Source organism: Crocodylus siamensis, chromosome 1, assembly GCF_052110815.1.
Source record: "Crocodylus siamensis isolate JL-2025a chromosome 1, ASM5211081v1, whole genome shotgun sequence".
Classification (NCBI taxonomy): domain Eukaryota; kingdom Metazoa; phylum Chordata; order Crocodylia; family Crocodylidae; genus Crocodylus; species Crocodylus siamensis.
The window spans coordinates 182,754,540-182,770,504 of record NC_143395.1 but is presented as its reverse complement, the minus strand read 5'-3'; the positions used below and the strand labels follow the sequence as shown (position 1 = coordinate 182,770,504).

Below are 15,965 nucleotides of genomic sequence, written 5' to 3'. Positions count from 1 at the left end.
AAACTGCACAGGGGAAAGGAAGTGGAAAATATGCCTTCTCTTCCCCAGCTCACCCTCCACCCCTGCCAAACATTACTTGTTCAAGCTGAATTTTTCATGCCAGGTGCCTACCTCAGGCTGAATTATTCTGAAAGGTTCAGCAAAAGGAGCTCCAGGGCTGTCACCCGATCGCTTGCTTTCTACCTTGCTTCTGACCAAGAAACTCTACACCCTCCTCATCCTGCCCTGCACTGGCTCCCCTCCTAGCCCACAGCATTCTCCCTGAGTGCTTGATTCCCTTCTGTGCAGCTGGATTAGGGACAGGCATTGAAAAGTGGATCATTTCAGAAGGCAGTCTGAGGATCAGGGAGGATTTCTAGGGAATCTGTGACATGAGGAATCTCTCCAGACTAGTTTTGAACTACCTCCCTGGAACTGCTTGCCACATATGTACTTCCTTCTCAACCTGTGTCCCCAGCCCTGACAGAATCAGGCATCAGAATTCACAATCCAGGAAGAGGTAGTAACAGTCCTACTGTTTATAGCCCAAATCATGCTCTGTGCAACAAATGTGAATAAAACAAACTGGATAGGGGTGAGTGCGATGGGGTAGGGATCTGTACTGACCCCTGGGATTGGAGCCTTCTCAGTCAGGCTGTGCAGCATTATGGGGGGCTGCCAAGGGTGGTGGAGAGCTCTGCATAGTTGTGGATTCACTGCCCTCCCTTTTCCCCATAGACCCCTCTCTGTGAAGTGCTGATGGGACCTCTGAGAAACATAGAGCTGGAAATACAGCTCCTGTGAAGCTAGGAACAGGCTTCTTTCATCCTGCTCTTACCCTCAGATGTTGTAGCAGAGCCATTTTAACTTCCCTTGGGCCATGAAGGGCTGGTAGGATCTGGGCTGGAGGAATACAGAGTGTTCACTTCTTACCCTCAGTCAATGTTTCATTGTACCCTGTGGTAGGTCCAAAATGGGATTGCACTGTATGCGACGTGGACTACCATAGCTACCCTGCTGAATTTTACTATCGTGCTGGTCTATGAGGGAAACGTGTCCAATAAGACTGCAACTACCATCTCTCTGTGCATCCTTGCCATTAAATTGCTCATATGGTAGGTGGCATGGTAGGTGCTCCTCCTCCCCACCTTGTAAAACCTCTTAAGACAGTCAATCAGATACTGCCTTTTACAATGAATTAACAGACTCCATCCCCGCAGAGGGTTCTCCCAGCATGAGGGCATCAGAGCAGCATGTAACCTAAACCTGGCAAGGCCCTGTGTTAGTCATGGCAAAAGCTAGCATGTATGTGGCTTTTCTTACCCCATACCCCTTAGTCATCCCAGGGAACAGACCAGCGGGTTACCAGCAGCCTAGGGCCAGCCTGCCCCAAGGCTGGAGATAGTGTAAAAGTAGCTAGAAGTCCCCACAACTGTCTGACTATAGTTCTGGGGCAGTGGCAATTTGGACCCAAGAGAATACACTTACTGTTTACATAGCGCTTCTCCTCTGAGACTCCCAGGTTACAACACCCTTGTGAGGCAGGTTGGTGTGATCAGCTGGAACAGGTCCTGTGCAGGTGAGGAGCCAGATCCAGCAAAGTGAGAGTGATGTGGGGTGGGGACCTTCCCTGTAGGAGAGGAGGTGACTGGGATATCATGCATATAGGGGGCTGCCCTGTCTCCTTCCTGAGCCCTTAGAAGTAGACACCAAACTGCAGCATTTGTTTCTTAGCCAGGCCCTGGTCATACCTCATTTCTAGTGAGCACCAGCCATTTTGGGAAGCTATTCTGCCCTGTTGTGACCTCTTCCACATAGCAAATGTTGTGTCCACATTGCGGTAATGCAGTATTTTTCCTTTTACTGCTGGCGACTGGGGTTCATAGTGACCTAAACTGGGATAAATAAATAGAGAGTAATTCCAGTTCACACCCTTTGTGCTTCTATGCTTGCTATCTGGATCTTGCTCACTGCTGGATTCCTAGTAAGTGACTTCAGGATCAGGCTGAGACATAAGGGTTTGCAGTATTTTCTGGGCTAAGCAGAGGACTCATTAGACCATTATACAGCTGAACACAAAGGGACCAGGGTAATTCAGCACAAAACAGGGTTAGTTGGCAACCTCCTATTTCTTTTCCAACGAAGACTGAATCTTGGCGTAAACAAGAATTTTCATAAAAGCATCTGCTTTAGACCAAAATGGTTTTGATTTGGTCTTTTGCTCAAAAAAAAAAAAAAAAAATGAAAGCCAGAAAAACCAAACATTTCCATTGTGAAATGTTGCTGCTGTGCAGTCTATAGTCTGACCAGGAAACCCGGCCTAGAGAGGAGAATGGGAATGTGAAGCATTCACACTGCAACTCTCAGGAGGCCCCATAGTTCCATTTCTGAATGGACTTATTTTAGGTCTTAGCCAAAAATATTTCAGGTTTTGAAATTTCTGCAGAAAAAGGTTATTCCTGTCCCTGCCCCAGAATATTCTAGGAAACAGTGAATTGTGTTTTGTTTTTGTTCACCTTTCCTCAGATGACCCCACCTTCCTTTTTCTTTTTGACAAGCCCCACATTAAGTTCATCTCTAGATCTAACCAGCAACAGAGATGGTCAAATCCAGACTGGGAATTGTTCAGAATGGTTCCCAACTGCTCCTTTTGGAAGTTACCTAGAAGAAAAAAACTGGCCACAAGGAGTGTTTATATGTTGCCACTTCTTTTTCCTTCCCAGGTTTTATGTTGAAAATTTCCTGTTGGACAAGTATGTGCGTTATAACCTCACCATTTACCCAGTGGTCATTATAGCCCTGATTGGCAGCGTGTGTAAGAACTATACCCCTTCACCTCCAAACACCAACAGCATTTTTCTAGGTGAGTCATTTAATGTTTAAATTAGTGTTATAAAAAGAGGCCCACTTAGCTCTCCCGAGTCTCTTGCATGTCCTTTCTTCAGTGTGTTTTCCCTGCAGGCAGAAGGACCTTCCCACTACAGGTGACCTTGGTAAAACAAGTAGGGACTTACTTTGAAAAACAGAAGTGGAGCTTGCAGCCATCTGCAGGTTCCCTGCAAGTTGGAACAGGAGTTGCAGTGGGGATGATGTGGAAGATGACACTGGGAAGCTTCTAGGAAGCTCCACGTGCTTAGGGAATTTTGCAATAGCTCCCAACACACCAGGCACCTCCAGGCTGTAAGCAATGACACTGAATACACAGTGTGCTTAAAATAAAGATCCAAGTTTCTGCAGTCCAAATGAAGTCCTTTTATTATTGCACAGAACTCTGTGCATGAAGCGAAGTTAGGGACCAACCTAACTGTGGCGTTATTAACCTAGGGCCTTCTACTCTTGGGGTTGAAACAGACTAAAATTATTCCAATTTATTTTACATTGCAGCATATTTCAGCTCCCTCCAAGTCATCACCTCCTCAATACCATGCATGCATTTTTACCTTGCAACGGTAAAAATAGCCTATACCTTTGTGGTCTACAGGAGCTACTCCCCTCTCCTGGATTTTGTGGGGGTGGGAAGGCCAAATAAGACTTGGGAGGGATAGAGAGTTCCCAATTGCACAGATTCAGCTTCCATTCCACATCCCATGGAGGATAGGGGAGCTCAGATCACTTTGCTGGCATTGCCTATTCCAGTAGTGTAACTAGAAGGTTTTTCTCCTTCTGACTGTCTCAGAGTAGTAAAATTTGTGCAAACTAGACCTTCCTCTGGCTGACAGCAGGATCTGGAACTTGCCCTGCAGATATTGTGAAGGAATGGTATAAGGACAATATTGGGGTTTATGTGGAGCTCTTTGTCAGTTTAACTCTTTGCCCAAATACCCCCCTTCTTGTGAACAAGACTATAAAGAGAAGTTATGTTATGTTCTCACCCAGTAACATATTGTTTCTTTTGTAGTTGTGCTACTGGTGGCGGCTTGTGTTATCTTTGTCATTCGGCTGGGAATAGTCATATGGAGATGTTGCAAACAGCCTCTAGAACTACCATCGACTTCCGAGTCTACAGAGTAAAAGAGAAATGGAGACCTTATGGGGGATGTTTTCAAAGGCACAAATGGGAATTGGGCACCTAGCGCTCACTGGTGTTCTCTCACAGTGCCCCTGCCCTAGTGCCTTTGCAACTCTCCTATGGAAGACTGAATGCAACAGAGAGGATATTAAGGACAGTCCCATGACTACTGCATTCAGTAGTCTCTCACTTTCTCCTTCTGCTCTGACCAATTATACTTTCCCCAGCACCTTTCACTGGACCACTTTGTACTTTGTTAAAGTGTATTTTAACTCTGTACCAGAGGAAGAGACAAAAACAACTCTCGCAAAGATACCACCTCTATGGTGACTGGCTTACCACCTCTATGGTGACTGGCTTCTGGCACTCGGGCACAGACAGTCTGAATAAGGCTCTCAACAAACACGTGGCAGATCTGCATATACAGAGCTATGCATAATTTTTACACTGAGGTGTTGGTTATCCCTTGATAAAATCATGGCTCTAATTAAGTTACCGGCCAGTGGTGATAGACCCAGGTCCCAGGCACAGGCATAACACTTCCTGGTGGCTGCACGGCTCCTGCCCCCCTCTGGCCCCTCAGGGTACCCTCCCCTTCCTCTCATCTGCTAGGCCTGGATGAGATCATTTGATTGTAAAAAGGCCTCAGGGTCCCAAAGTCGACATTCATCTGTCCTTCAGCCAGCGAGTCCCCCCCGGACCCAGCTAATCCCAGGCCTCAAGCACTAAGCCCATGCCCCAGTTGCCTTAATGGCTATTCATGGCCTCCTTCCACCCCTACAGACACGCCCGGGCCTCACAGATGTCACTTGGTTGCCAGTGACTCCCTTCTGTAGGCTAAGGCTAAGAAGGCCAAAACCTATACATTACGCTGGCTGTAGACTGGTAGCTAAGGTCCACTGCTTCTGGCCTGGCCTTTTAGTCTCAGCCCCTTGATGGCCTCAGGACACCTGTATCGCCCCCTTTGGGGTTAGGCTTTAGCCCACTTGTCCTCAAGCTGACTGTGCCTTGCACCCTGCCCCTTGCAGGGCTCAAAACTTAGCATGTCCCTCAGGCACCCCTGTGGCTTCCTTTCCGTCCCTTGCAGCCACATCCAGTCCTCCAGTATAAAATAAAATAAAACCCAAAAAACCCATAAACAGTCACTTCAAATTCAAAGTCTCCCCTCTGCATTATCATACCACTGCCAAACCACCTCCCTACTCTCTGGCTGTCTCAGCCCTGGGAGTACCTGGCATGCTTGCAGTTCCCACTCCTCACCAGCCTGAGCTGGCAGGTGCTTCTCTCCCTGCACTGCCCCAGTGCGGGGGGAGGGGCAGGCTTATATCCCCTGGCTCCTCCCCTTCCAGTTAGGTGAGCCACTCCCCAGCCACAGGTGCCCCCCTCAGCTTCCACAGCAGCTTACTGATGCTACTCTGCCTACTATAGCAGTGCCCTAGCTGCCCAAGCAGGGCTCTGCCTTATTGAACTATTGCTGGGCAGGTAACCCTGCAATAGGCACCTACAATGTGTGGGTTCCCTGGCTACTCCCCTGCAGTGAGCCCATAATGTTCATTCTTCCCCCATTTGGGCACATCCCTACTGCTGCTTTCCCCTTAAAGTAATGGGAGTCCCTAGCTCCCTGTTACAATAATGCCATATACTTGATCTGATTTTGGTCAGGGCCAAGCACTCAGCAGTCCCAGTGGTTGCTTGCCTAACTCCTTTCAAATTCAAGCTCCTCCTCCCCTTCCAACATGGCACAAGAAGAGCTTCTCTAACACTTGAGGTTTACTTTTGCAGTATCGGTTTTAATGTTCTGCATTGAATGTGCATGGATTGTTAAAAGCTACTTCAAAGATTTTAAGCATAGGCTTATCCCAAGCTTAAAGTGAATGAACTTACCTCAGGCAATGAGGGTCATATTCCCAGCTCTGCTATGGCTTTGCCAAGTGAGTTTAGCTAAATGTATTAACTAACATCTTTGTGCCTTGGTTTTCTTTTGCTAGAAAAGGGACTAGAACACCTGGCCTGGTTGCTATTATTAGGGTCTGTAAAGCTGTTTGAAATCCTTAGGTGGGTGGCACTGTAAGAATCTTTACAAGGCTGCACAAAGATGAGAGCTATTAACATAACAACCAGTGCAATCTGTGCAGTGAAAATCCTATTTCTGTTCTTTCATATCTTTTAAATAAAGCCTGTAGTCGCAGGACTTTCCCATTACATTTGTATCTTGGTGTAACAAATCATTTATGGTCTACATACCTGCACTGGGAGTTAAGTGTTCAGGCCTGGTCCTGCAATAAGCCCTGAGCTGGCCCCATAGGCAGATTAACGGATGGGCCAGCTGGACCCAGGCCCAGGGGCCACCAACAATCAGGGGGCCCTGAAATCCTCATCAGCTGGGAAGCAAAAGCTGTGGTTTTAACCTTGACGCTGTTTTGTCTCTCAGTGGGGAGACAAAAATGACACCAAGTTTAAATCTGTGGCTTTTGCATTTGCTTCCCTGTGAGCCAGAAGCAAGGCCCCTCCACCAATGGGGAGGGAGGTGGGGCAGGAGGCGGGCAGGGCTGGGGCCGGGCCATGAGTGCTGCACTGGAGCCAGGGCCAGGGCCGGGGCTGGGCAGGCAGGCAGTAGTTCTTGAGGGCAGGGGCCTGCTGCAGTCAGTCAAGATTTCTATGGTGCATCCCAGTGGCAACACATAGGGGGTGCACAGGGGTGCGTGTGCACCCCCTGAAAGCACTGATGCATACCCTGATAGCCAGCATTTCCCTCTTAGGCAACAGGCAGGGGGCGCAGGCGGGACTGCTGGTGCCCCCTGCCGAGAGTCCCGGCTGGGGAGTGGGAGTACCAGGAGAAGCACTGCTGGCACTTCCGGGTGCACCCCTGGTCCTTCTGGGCACACTGCTGGCACTTCCAGTTCAACGTGATTGGCCATGGGGGTGACTCCCCCTCCCACCCATCCCCGGTTACTAACTGGCTGCTGGGGGGGGCCAGCAAGTCCCCCCCACAACTCAGGAGGCACAAGTTGCCCCAAGGCCTTAAGCACATGGGTAACACTTGATGCCCCTCAGGAGTCTGCTAGCCATGTGAGGTAAAAAAAACTCTCTCTCGGTTCGTTTTCTTTGGAGGCTCATTGAATAACAAATTCTTAGGCACACATTGTTGGTGAGACAAAAGGTATATATTTGCAAATAGGGTCAGAGGGAGAAGACAAAAGATCAAAACCCTCTGCCCCTGAGTACCATCATTAGCAGGCTTTTATCCCCTCTCTTCTGGCACGTGTACAGAAGCAGGAACTCTTACAACTCATTTCCGGTTCATACAAACATGCATGAGAATACGTCAGATCATGCATCCCATGTGTATTATAATTAACTACTTAAGTATGCGGGGCGGATAGGCTTAATATGTATTAGCTGATTGCGCCTGCTCAGAACGTATTTTAGGTTACCAAAAGTTCAAACCTTCTCTGCCCCAAGGACAGGACCATTAAAAATTGCAATTTACTCTTATCTACATGAGAACGCTAAGGAGTATATGCTTTACTCTAACAAAGAGATAGTAAATTTGCAGAACAAAGAGAGCTCTTAGAGTTTTCCTTCAGTTCCCAACCCCCCCCCTTCCCTCTCTCATTAGGGAGACAAGGAAGGCTGGCAGCCGTACTTAATCAAAGGACAACTATTGATGGGAGCTAACAGCTATTGATAATGCATTTTTAATAATATTTCTAACAATATTCCCCCCTCAAGATGCTTTCTGATCTTTACTTCATTTGGGCATATCAAGATAATTACGAGGGATTCTTCTGAGGACCATGACTTTTGCTACAGTCTGTGCTTTTAGAGGGACTGCTGCAACCTGCATTCCTTCTACTGTGGTGGTTATCAATCTAGTAAGACAAGGAATGAGACAAGGGATAAAAATCAAACCAGTTAGAGCACACAAAAGCACAAACCCTACTTTTTTCCACCAGGGTCCTCCAAATAATTGAAACCACCAGTCCTTATTCCATGTGGTTTCCCACGTTTGTATTGGTACATGGGCTATTTTCCTAATCTCTTTGGCAATCTCTAAGACCACCTTCCCGTTATCATCTATTTGGAGGCAACAATTAGAAAGGTTGAACTTTCCACAGACTCCGCCATCCTCTGCGAGTAAATAGTCTAAAGCCATTCGATTTTGGTATATGGCTTCCCTCATCTGAGAACTTTGTCGAGCCAGCAACTCGAGAGCAGTGGCGGTCTGGTTAGTAATTACTTCCAAGACTGCCTGCAACCGGATGATTCTATTCAGCATATATATTGGTGTCCGGTAGCCCCAACTTCCATCATTAGCCCATGTAGCTGGTCCATAATACTCAATAATCCTCTGAGGAGGCCACTCATCCTCCTTCCACTTTTGGGAGCCACCCTGTGTCAAACTTACATCAATACTTCTCTTGGCCCTGTTCCAATCATCATACAAAGAGACTCCTAGCTTATTTCCACCCTCAGATGGTAACAAAAAGAAAGATGGTACAATTACTCCAATATAGCAGGTTCCCGTCCACCCTCGTGGTAGGACCGTATAGGCACGCTTTCCACAAATCCAATAATGTCCTTTTAGGGCCCTGTGTTCCCCTCCCAAGGCTAGGGGGTCACGGCTGTGGAAAAGAAGGGGATAGTATTTGGTGCCTTTATGCCCTAAAGGGCCAGTGTGATAGTTACTCAGTTTAAACTGACATTTCCATACGCCATCTTTATCCCTATACTCGCACTTGGTTATTTCATTTGTGTCATTTAAGGCACTCCAATATGCATTAAACCTTGCCACTGTGCCATTCAGGTGTGCCCATTGCCACTTATAAATGTAGGTAAATCGTTCGCCTCGGGTCTTTTCATATGCCTGACATCTGGTAGGGTCAGGATCGAAAGGTAATATTCTTGTCCTTTTGAGATTTTGCATCTGTGTGGAGATTGGGAGCCTAACGGCAGCAGAATTCCATTGATCAGCATACCTGCTGCATACTCGGGCCCATTTTAATGTCCATGTACACTGACTATGTCCTAACCTCTTTCCTGTACCATTACTGCTAATACAGTACTCTCCCAAGGCCACTTGGGAAAGATCCCAGCTGTGGTTCTCATTCCATTCTTGACCAGTACTCTTAACATCTGCTTTGTCACTGACTAACCATTTTGGGGCCAAAGGAAAAGCCCTCCAAGGCCACTGTTCTCCGGCCTCTCGGAGCCCCCCACAGGCCCAGCAGTTGGTAAGATTAAAAGTACTTGCAATTCTCTCCATCATATCAACATACAAATTTGTCCCTGGGGGAGTAATTTGGGAAAGCGGGGGCATAGGCCAGTGGCTAAGGCTATGCAATCCTGCTTCTTTCATTATGCAGATAACAACAAGGCACATTATAATTCCCACCATATTTTCCCTTTTACTTTCTGGACTAATTTTCTGAACTTTGATTAAGCCGTCTCAGGCGCACTTGGAGATCACCAGTAGGTTCACAGCTCCACTTGCTGGCTTCTTGTTCCGAAGACGACTCAGCTTCCGGAGTGAGTTCGTCTTGGGAGTTGTTGTCCTCTGACGCTTGTGGATGTCGTTTCACACGGGTATGGTGTATCCAACGGTCATGGCCAGCAATCTTTACAGCGGTGTGGGTTGTTAGAAGTACCTGGAAAGGGCCACTCCACCTCTCAGTCAGAGGTTCCTTTTTCCACCGCTGCACCAAGACCCAGTCTCCCGGGGAGAAGTCATGTACCGGTACGTCTAAAGGCAGGCGCTGAAAGGAGGCTGCATACCTGTGAAGAGAAAACAAGACAGACTGCAAAGCAATAACGTACATATGAAGCTCACTATTACCTAATTCAAAAGTTACATTCTCTCGCATCCCAGGAGGTAAGACTCGAGGCGGCTTGCCAAACATAATTTCATATGGGGTCAATTTAAGGCCCCGTCGGGGAGTGTTTCGAATGCAAGTAAGGGCGAGCGGCAATGCTTGAGGCCACTTAAGACGTGTTTCAATACAGATTTTGGTGAGCAAAGTCTTTAAAGTCCTATTCATACGTTCCACTTGTCCTGAACTTTGTGGTCTCCATGGTGTGTGTAATTTCCAAGTAACCTTGAGAGTTTGCGCGACTCCTTGAACCACTTTTCCCACGAAGTGTTGTCCTTGGTCCGACTCAATGGACTCAGGCAGGGAATACCGTGGAATGATCTCCTGCAACAAATACTTCACTACTGTAGCCGCAGTGGCAGTCCTGGTGGGCCAGGCCTCGACCCAACCAGAGAGCTGGTCTACCATGACAAGTAAAAACCCGTGATGTCCGGACCGTGGGAGCTCGGCAAAATCAATCTGCCATGCCTGTCCAGGGTACGCTGCCCAGGGTCTACCTCCCATTGGCACAGGGGGTTTCCTTCGGGGGTTTACTTTCTGGCATGTGATGCACTTGGTAGCAATGCGCTGAGCTTCTACATATAGCCCTGGAGCTACTGCTTGGCGGATCACTAGATCACCCATGGCCAAGCCTCCCATATGGGTTCTTGCATGGAGCTGTTGCAGCACCTCCCGAAGCAATGGCCTGGGTATCATGACTTTTCCTCCTGGTACCATCCACCACCCCTGTGAGTTCTTTTCTGCACAAGCTCTTTGTGCAAATTTATCTTCTTCAGGGGAATACTGTGGGACTAAATCTTGGATGTCTGGCCATATGGCATGGGACATGGCCTGCTTGGATACCTCCTCCGCTTCTCCCCCAATAAATGCAGCTTCCTTTGCTGCTGAATCAGCCTTTGCATTTCCAAGCTTATGCTTTTCCTCAGCAGCCTTCCCATGGGCCCGCACATGAATGACTGCTACCTCTTTAGGCTGGTGGAGTGCCTCTAGTAGCTTGATAATCTGGGGGCCATTAGCAATTTTATTCCCAGAGGCCGTAATAAAACCCCTTTCTTTCCACAATAGTCCGTGTGCATGGACTGTAGAAAAAGCATAGCGAGAGTCAGTGTATATATTAACCCGCTGGTCTGTCCCCAGCTGTAATGCTCGGGTGAGCGCAGTGAGTTCTGCGGCCTGTGCCGACCATGAGCTTGGCAATGACTCCCTCCATACTACCTTATCCAAGGTTACCACTGCACATCCTGTTCGTCTTTTTCCATCGATGACAGAGCTGGAGCCGTCTACGAAGTATTCAACATCTGGGTCCTCAATTGGGTCCTCAGCAAGATCAGGTCGCACCTGTGTGGTTTGATTTAGGACCTCAAGGCAGTCATGCATCGGTTTTCCTGGCTCCGGCAGCAAGGTTGCAGGGTTTAAGGCTGTAGTATGTTTGAAAGTAAGTCCTGGATTAGAGAGCAAAAATATCTCATACCGTGATTGTCTGGAGGGGTTAAGAAATTTCCCTCCCTCAGTCCCTAGGATCTGGGGAACTCCATGAGGAGTGAGTATTTCCATATCCGCACCCATGACTATCTTCTGGGCTTCTTCAACAACCACTGCTGTGGCTGCCACAGCCCGAAGACAGGCTGGCCACCCGAGTGCCACTGGATCTAGAACCTTTGAGTAATATCCCACGGGTCTCCAGGTCGGGCCCGATGGCTGTGTCAGCACCCCTGATGCAACCCCTCGATTCTCATGAACATACAGTCGATATGGCTTTTTACTGTTTGGGATGGCCAGGGCAGGGGGCTGGGTTAATGCTGCTTTAAGCAGATCAAAGGCATGCTGCATTTCTTTATTCCATTTCCATTTAGTGAGACTCTCCTTAGTTAGTGAGTCATATAGTGGTCTAGCCTTCCCACCATAATCTGGTATCCATAGTCGACAGAACCCAGTTAGCCCTAGGAATGCCCGCAGCTCCTTGGGTGACTTAGGTGGGGTTAGACCTTGGATTGCCTGTATGCGATCTGCACTTAGGGCTCTGACTCCTTTTGAGAGCTTATATCCCAAAAATGTGACTTCAGGCTGACATATCTGGGCTTTCTCTCTAGAAACTTTATATCCTTTTTTTCCCAGAGTGTTTAGGAGTGACCTGGTGGCTTCCTCACAGAGCTGCAAGTTTGGGCTTGCAACTAGCAGGTCATCCACATACTGGAGGAGAGTCACTGCGGGGTGTGATCCCTTCCACTCCTCCAAGTCCTTCTGAAGGGCAAGTCCGAAAATATGAGGGGCTGCTACGAATCCTTGTGGGAGAACTGTCCACATGAGTTGGGCTTTATGGAAGGTGTCTGGATCCTCCCATTCAAAAGCAAACAATTTTTGACTGTCTCGGTGAAGGGGAATAGAGAAGAAAGCATCTTTCAAATCTAGCACTGAAAATATTTCAGCTTCCCCCGGTACTTGTGTCAAAATCGTGTGAGGGTTCGGGACTACAGGATGGTCTGAAAGGACCTTCTTATTTACTGCCCGTAAGTCTTGGACCAGTCTGTATGAGACCCCATCTGCCTTCGGCACTCCAAGGATGGGGGTGTTATAGGGTGAAGACCCTTCCACTAGCCATCCGTACCTCTTGTATTTCTCTATTAACGGCTTGAGTCCAGCTCTGGCCGCTCGGCTGAGTGGGTACTGCTTTACCCGAACAGGCCCCTCCCCATCCTTGAGTACGATCCTTACCGGGGAGACGGACTTAGCTCGCGCAGGGGTTCCATCAGCCCATACTGAGGGGTCTACTCCAGTCATGTGATCTTCTGGACTTACTGCAGGGCGTCGGTCCTCCAGGAGAGCCATCTGATAGTTCGAGCTCTGCTTGACAGGTAGCTGGACCACCATCTGATCGTCTCTGAAAAAGATCTCAGCTTGCAATTTTGTGAGTAAGTCCCGCCCAAGGAGTGCAACCGGGCAACTTGGAGAATACACAAAGGAGTGCTCAAGCAAATGATCTCCCACTTTGGTGAGGAGTGGTTTACAAACAGGGAGTCGGGTTTGCACTCCCTCAATCCCTTCTACAAGTACATGCTGTTCACTAGTTCCTGCACAGGGGGGTTTTTCTGGAATCATTGAAAATGTAGCCCCAGTATCCACCAAGGCTTCAAAGTTTTTGCCACCAACCCTAATGGTTACCATGGGATCTTCTCGGGCTCCAACCCGAAGGGTAGTGGTCTTAGATCCCTGTCCCCTTCATTCTGAATCCTCACCCTTGTCTTCTGCCCGCATGAGGTGACCTCTCGGTTCCCCCTCTCTCTTCTCCTTCAACTTCGGGCATTCCCTTTTCCAGTGTCCTTTCTCTTTGCAATAAGCACAAACGTCTGCTCCCACTCTTTCTCCTTTCCCCTTCTGCATCCCAGCCTTTTCAGAGTTCCCTCCAGTTATAGCAGCTGCTAGTGCTGCCATCTGTCGCTGAGCCTTTTTATCCTCCTTGCGCTCCTGCACTTGCTCACGATTCCCATACACCTTATATGCAATTTCCACCAGCTCTGAAATCGGTTTCCCAGCACCTCCCTCAGTTTTCTGTAACTTCTTACGGATATCAGCAGCAGATTGACCAATAAACATAAGATTTACCATGCGCTGGTTATCTGGGGCTTCTGGATCCAGATCCGAAAACCTGCGAAATGCCTCATACAGCCTCCCAAGGAAAGCTGAGGGATCCTCCTCTTTTCCCTGTCTCACTTCATACAACTTAGACAGATTGGTAACCCGAGGCACTGCCTTTCCCATTGCTTCCACTATAATTCCCAGATACCGTGCACTTAGCTCTCTGCCTTCGGCAGTGTGATTATCCCATCTCGGCTCTTCTACAGGGAAGGTATCACGCAGAGTACGACCAGCAGCACCCTCTAACTCAACTCTGGCTGCCGCAATACGCTCTGCTGTCCCCAACACTAATCTCCTCTCCTCCGGGGTTAGGAGGGTCTGGAGCATCATCTGGACATCAGCCCAAGTGGGTCGATGAGTCTGCCCAATGGATCGAAACAAATCCCTCATCTTTTCAGGGTCTTCACGAAAAGAGGGGCTCTGATTCTTCCAGTTAAATAAATCTGAAGTGCTAAATGGGGTGTAGACAAAAGTTGCAGTGCCTCCTTCCCCAATAACCTCTCGCATCGGACAGTTCAGCACCGGCTGTGACTCTACAGGCTTGCGCAAATAATAACCCTTATTTCCTGATTCAGATGAGGCACTTGGCTGAGGCTCACGCTCTAACTCATTAGATATGCCTTGGTACGTCGGTGGTGGTCTCTCTAAGGGAGGGGGCGGTGGTGCAGAAGGACTGGATGCCGAGGAGGCGTCTGACTCATCTTCGCTACCCGACAGGGCAACCGGAGCACGGGTCCGGTACTCAGCCAATTCAGAATTCCCCCCCTCATTAGACTCAGGAAGTACAGGCGCCCCCCCCCGAGTCTTTTTCTTAACAAGCATCACATGAGACTTTACTAAGTAATTCTTAATCCAAGGTGGCTGATTTTGAACCACCCACAACCAACAATCAATATAAGGAAACTGATTCCAATACCCATTTTGCATAACAATTTCATGGATAGCTATCACTTCTTTTAGCACAAAGGATCCTTTCGGGGTCCAGTGGACCCCAAATGTTGGCCACTCGAGTTGACAGAACTTAATTAAATCATCTTTTTTCATTTTTATTCCGTAATCGGCCGGCCTTGCAAATTTATTAAAATGACGTAATAAGCACCTTAGAGGGGTATCCGTGTTTTCTACACGGGAGCTAACCGTACCCATTTTGCCCACAAAAGTGCACCCAAGGCACACCAAATACCAAAAAGTCCCTTACAGCAGATGATTTACCATGAGAACATGCACACCTCCTGCTCCGGACCCAGAACCAAATTGGGCAAAGGGAGTTCGTATACTCACTCAGATACCCCAGAGATCTCGATCCAAAGCCAAAAATGTGTACCTGGAGACTCCAAAAAAAAACAAAATTTGCATAGGAGCTCTTAGTGTTCCGGATGTTCCGGCTCACACCTCAAGCCCCCCCTCAGGGCGAGCCAAAAAGAAAGGCTCGGCGCGCAAACCCCCCAGGGGGGCAGAGACGATGTGCCGACGAACTCCGGAGTTATCCAAAGAATGCCCCACGTTGGGCGCCAAATTGAGGTAAAAAAAACTCTCTCTCGGTTCGTTTTCTTTGGAGGCTCATTGAATAACAAATTCTTAGGCACACATTGTTGGTGAGACAAAAGGTATATATTTGCAAATAGGGTCAGAGGGAGAAGACAAAAGATCAAAACCCTCTGCCCCTGAGTACCATCATTAGCAGGCTTTTATCCCCTCTCTTCTGGCACGTGTACAGAAGCAGGAACTCTTACAACTCATTTCCGGTTCATACAAACATGCATGAGAATACGTCAGATCATGCATCCCATGTGTATTATAATTAACTACTTAAGTATGCGGGGCGGATAGGCTTAATATGTATTAGCTGATTGCGCCTGCTCAGAACGTATTTTAGGTTACCAAAAGTTCAAACCTTCTCTGCCCCAAGGACAGGACCATTAAAAATTGCAATTTACTCTTATCTACATGAGAACGCTAAGGAGTATATGCTTTACTCTAACAAAGAGATAGTAAATTTGCAGAACAAAGAGAGCTCTTAGAGTTTTCCTTCAGTTCCCAACCCCCCCCCTTCCCTCTCTCATTAGGGAGACAAGGAAGGCTGGCAGCCGTACTTAATCAAAGGACAACTATTGATGGGAGCTAACAGCTATTGATAATGCATTTTTAATAATATTTCTAACACATGTGTGCAGGAAGTGACGTATCTACTTACACTTCTGCTGTAATTCATTATTAAAGATACGGCAATAATGCTCTGGTTATGGATCAGGCTTCCACTGTACTAGGTGCTGCACAGACTCAGAACAAAAAGACAGAGCTTGCAGTCTGAGTGAGTCTGCACTCTAATCAGAGGTGTGACTTTAGCCCATGTAGTCATATGTTAATAGCTAGCCTGGGCTAGCTCAAGTAAGAATAGCGAAGCATCTCTGGCAGCACAGGCCCCTGTGTAAGCACTCAGAGGGTTAACCCCTTCAAAACTCTGCCACTGTGGT

At 48.0% G+C, this 15,965-nt stretch overlaps 1 protein-coding gene and 1 long non-coding RNA gene across 4 annotated transcripts in view; one reads left to right on the top strand and one right to left on the bottom strand.

The window, feature by feature from the left end:
• The window catches only part of LOC149873747 (uncharacterized), a 69,047-nt gene extending 62,865 nt beyond the window's left edge, over positions 1 to 6,182 (top strand). For all 3 annotated transcript variants that reach the window (XM_090031540.1, XM_090031539.1, XM_090031541.1), the window contains exons 6-8: positions 946 to 1,094; positions 2,703 to 2,842; positions 3,878 to 6,182. In XM_090031540.1, coding sequence (XP_089887666.1) covers positions 946 to 1,094; positions 2,703 to 2,842; positions 3,878 to 3,990 — 402 coding nt within the window. In that variant the 3' untranslated portion in view covers positions 3,991 to 6,182. The remainder of the gene's footprint in view (positions 1 to 945; positions 1,095 to 2,702; positions 2,843 to 3,877) is intronic.
• Positions 6,183 to 7,130: 948 nt separating this feature from the next.
• Positions 7,131 to 15,647, bottom strand: LOC149873746 (uncharacterized). Its single transcript, XR_016442848.1, has 2 exons — positions 14,704 to 15,647; positions 7,131 to 9,763 (listed from the first exon to the last, which is right to left on the bottom strand). It is a non-coding gene; the product is annotated as an uncharacterized LOC149873746 (long non-coding RNA).
• Positions 15,648 to 15,965: the final 318 nt, after the last annotated feature.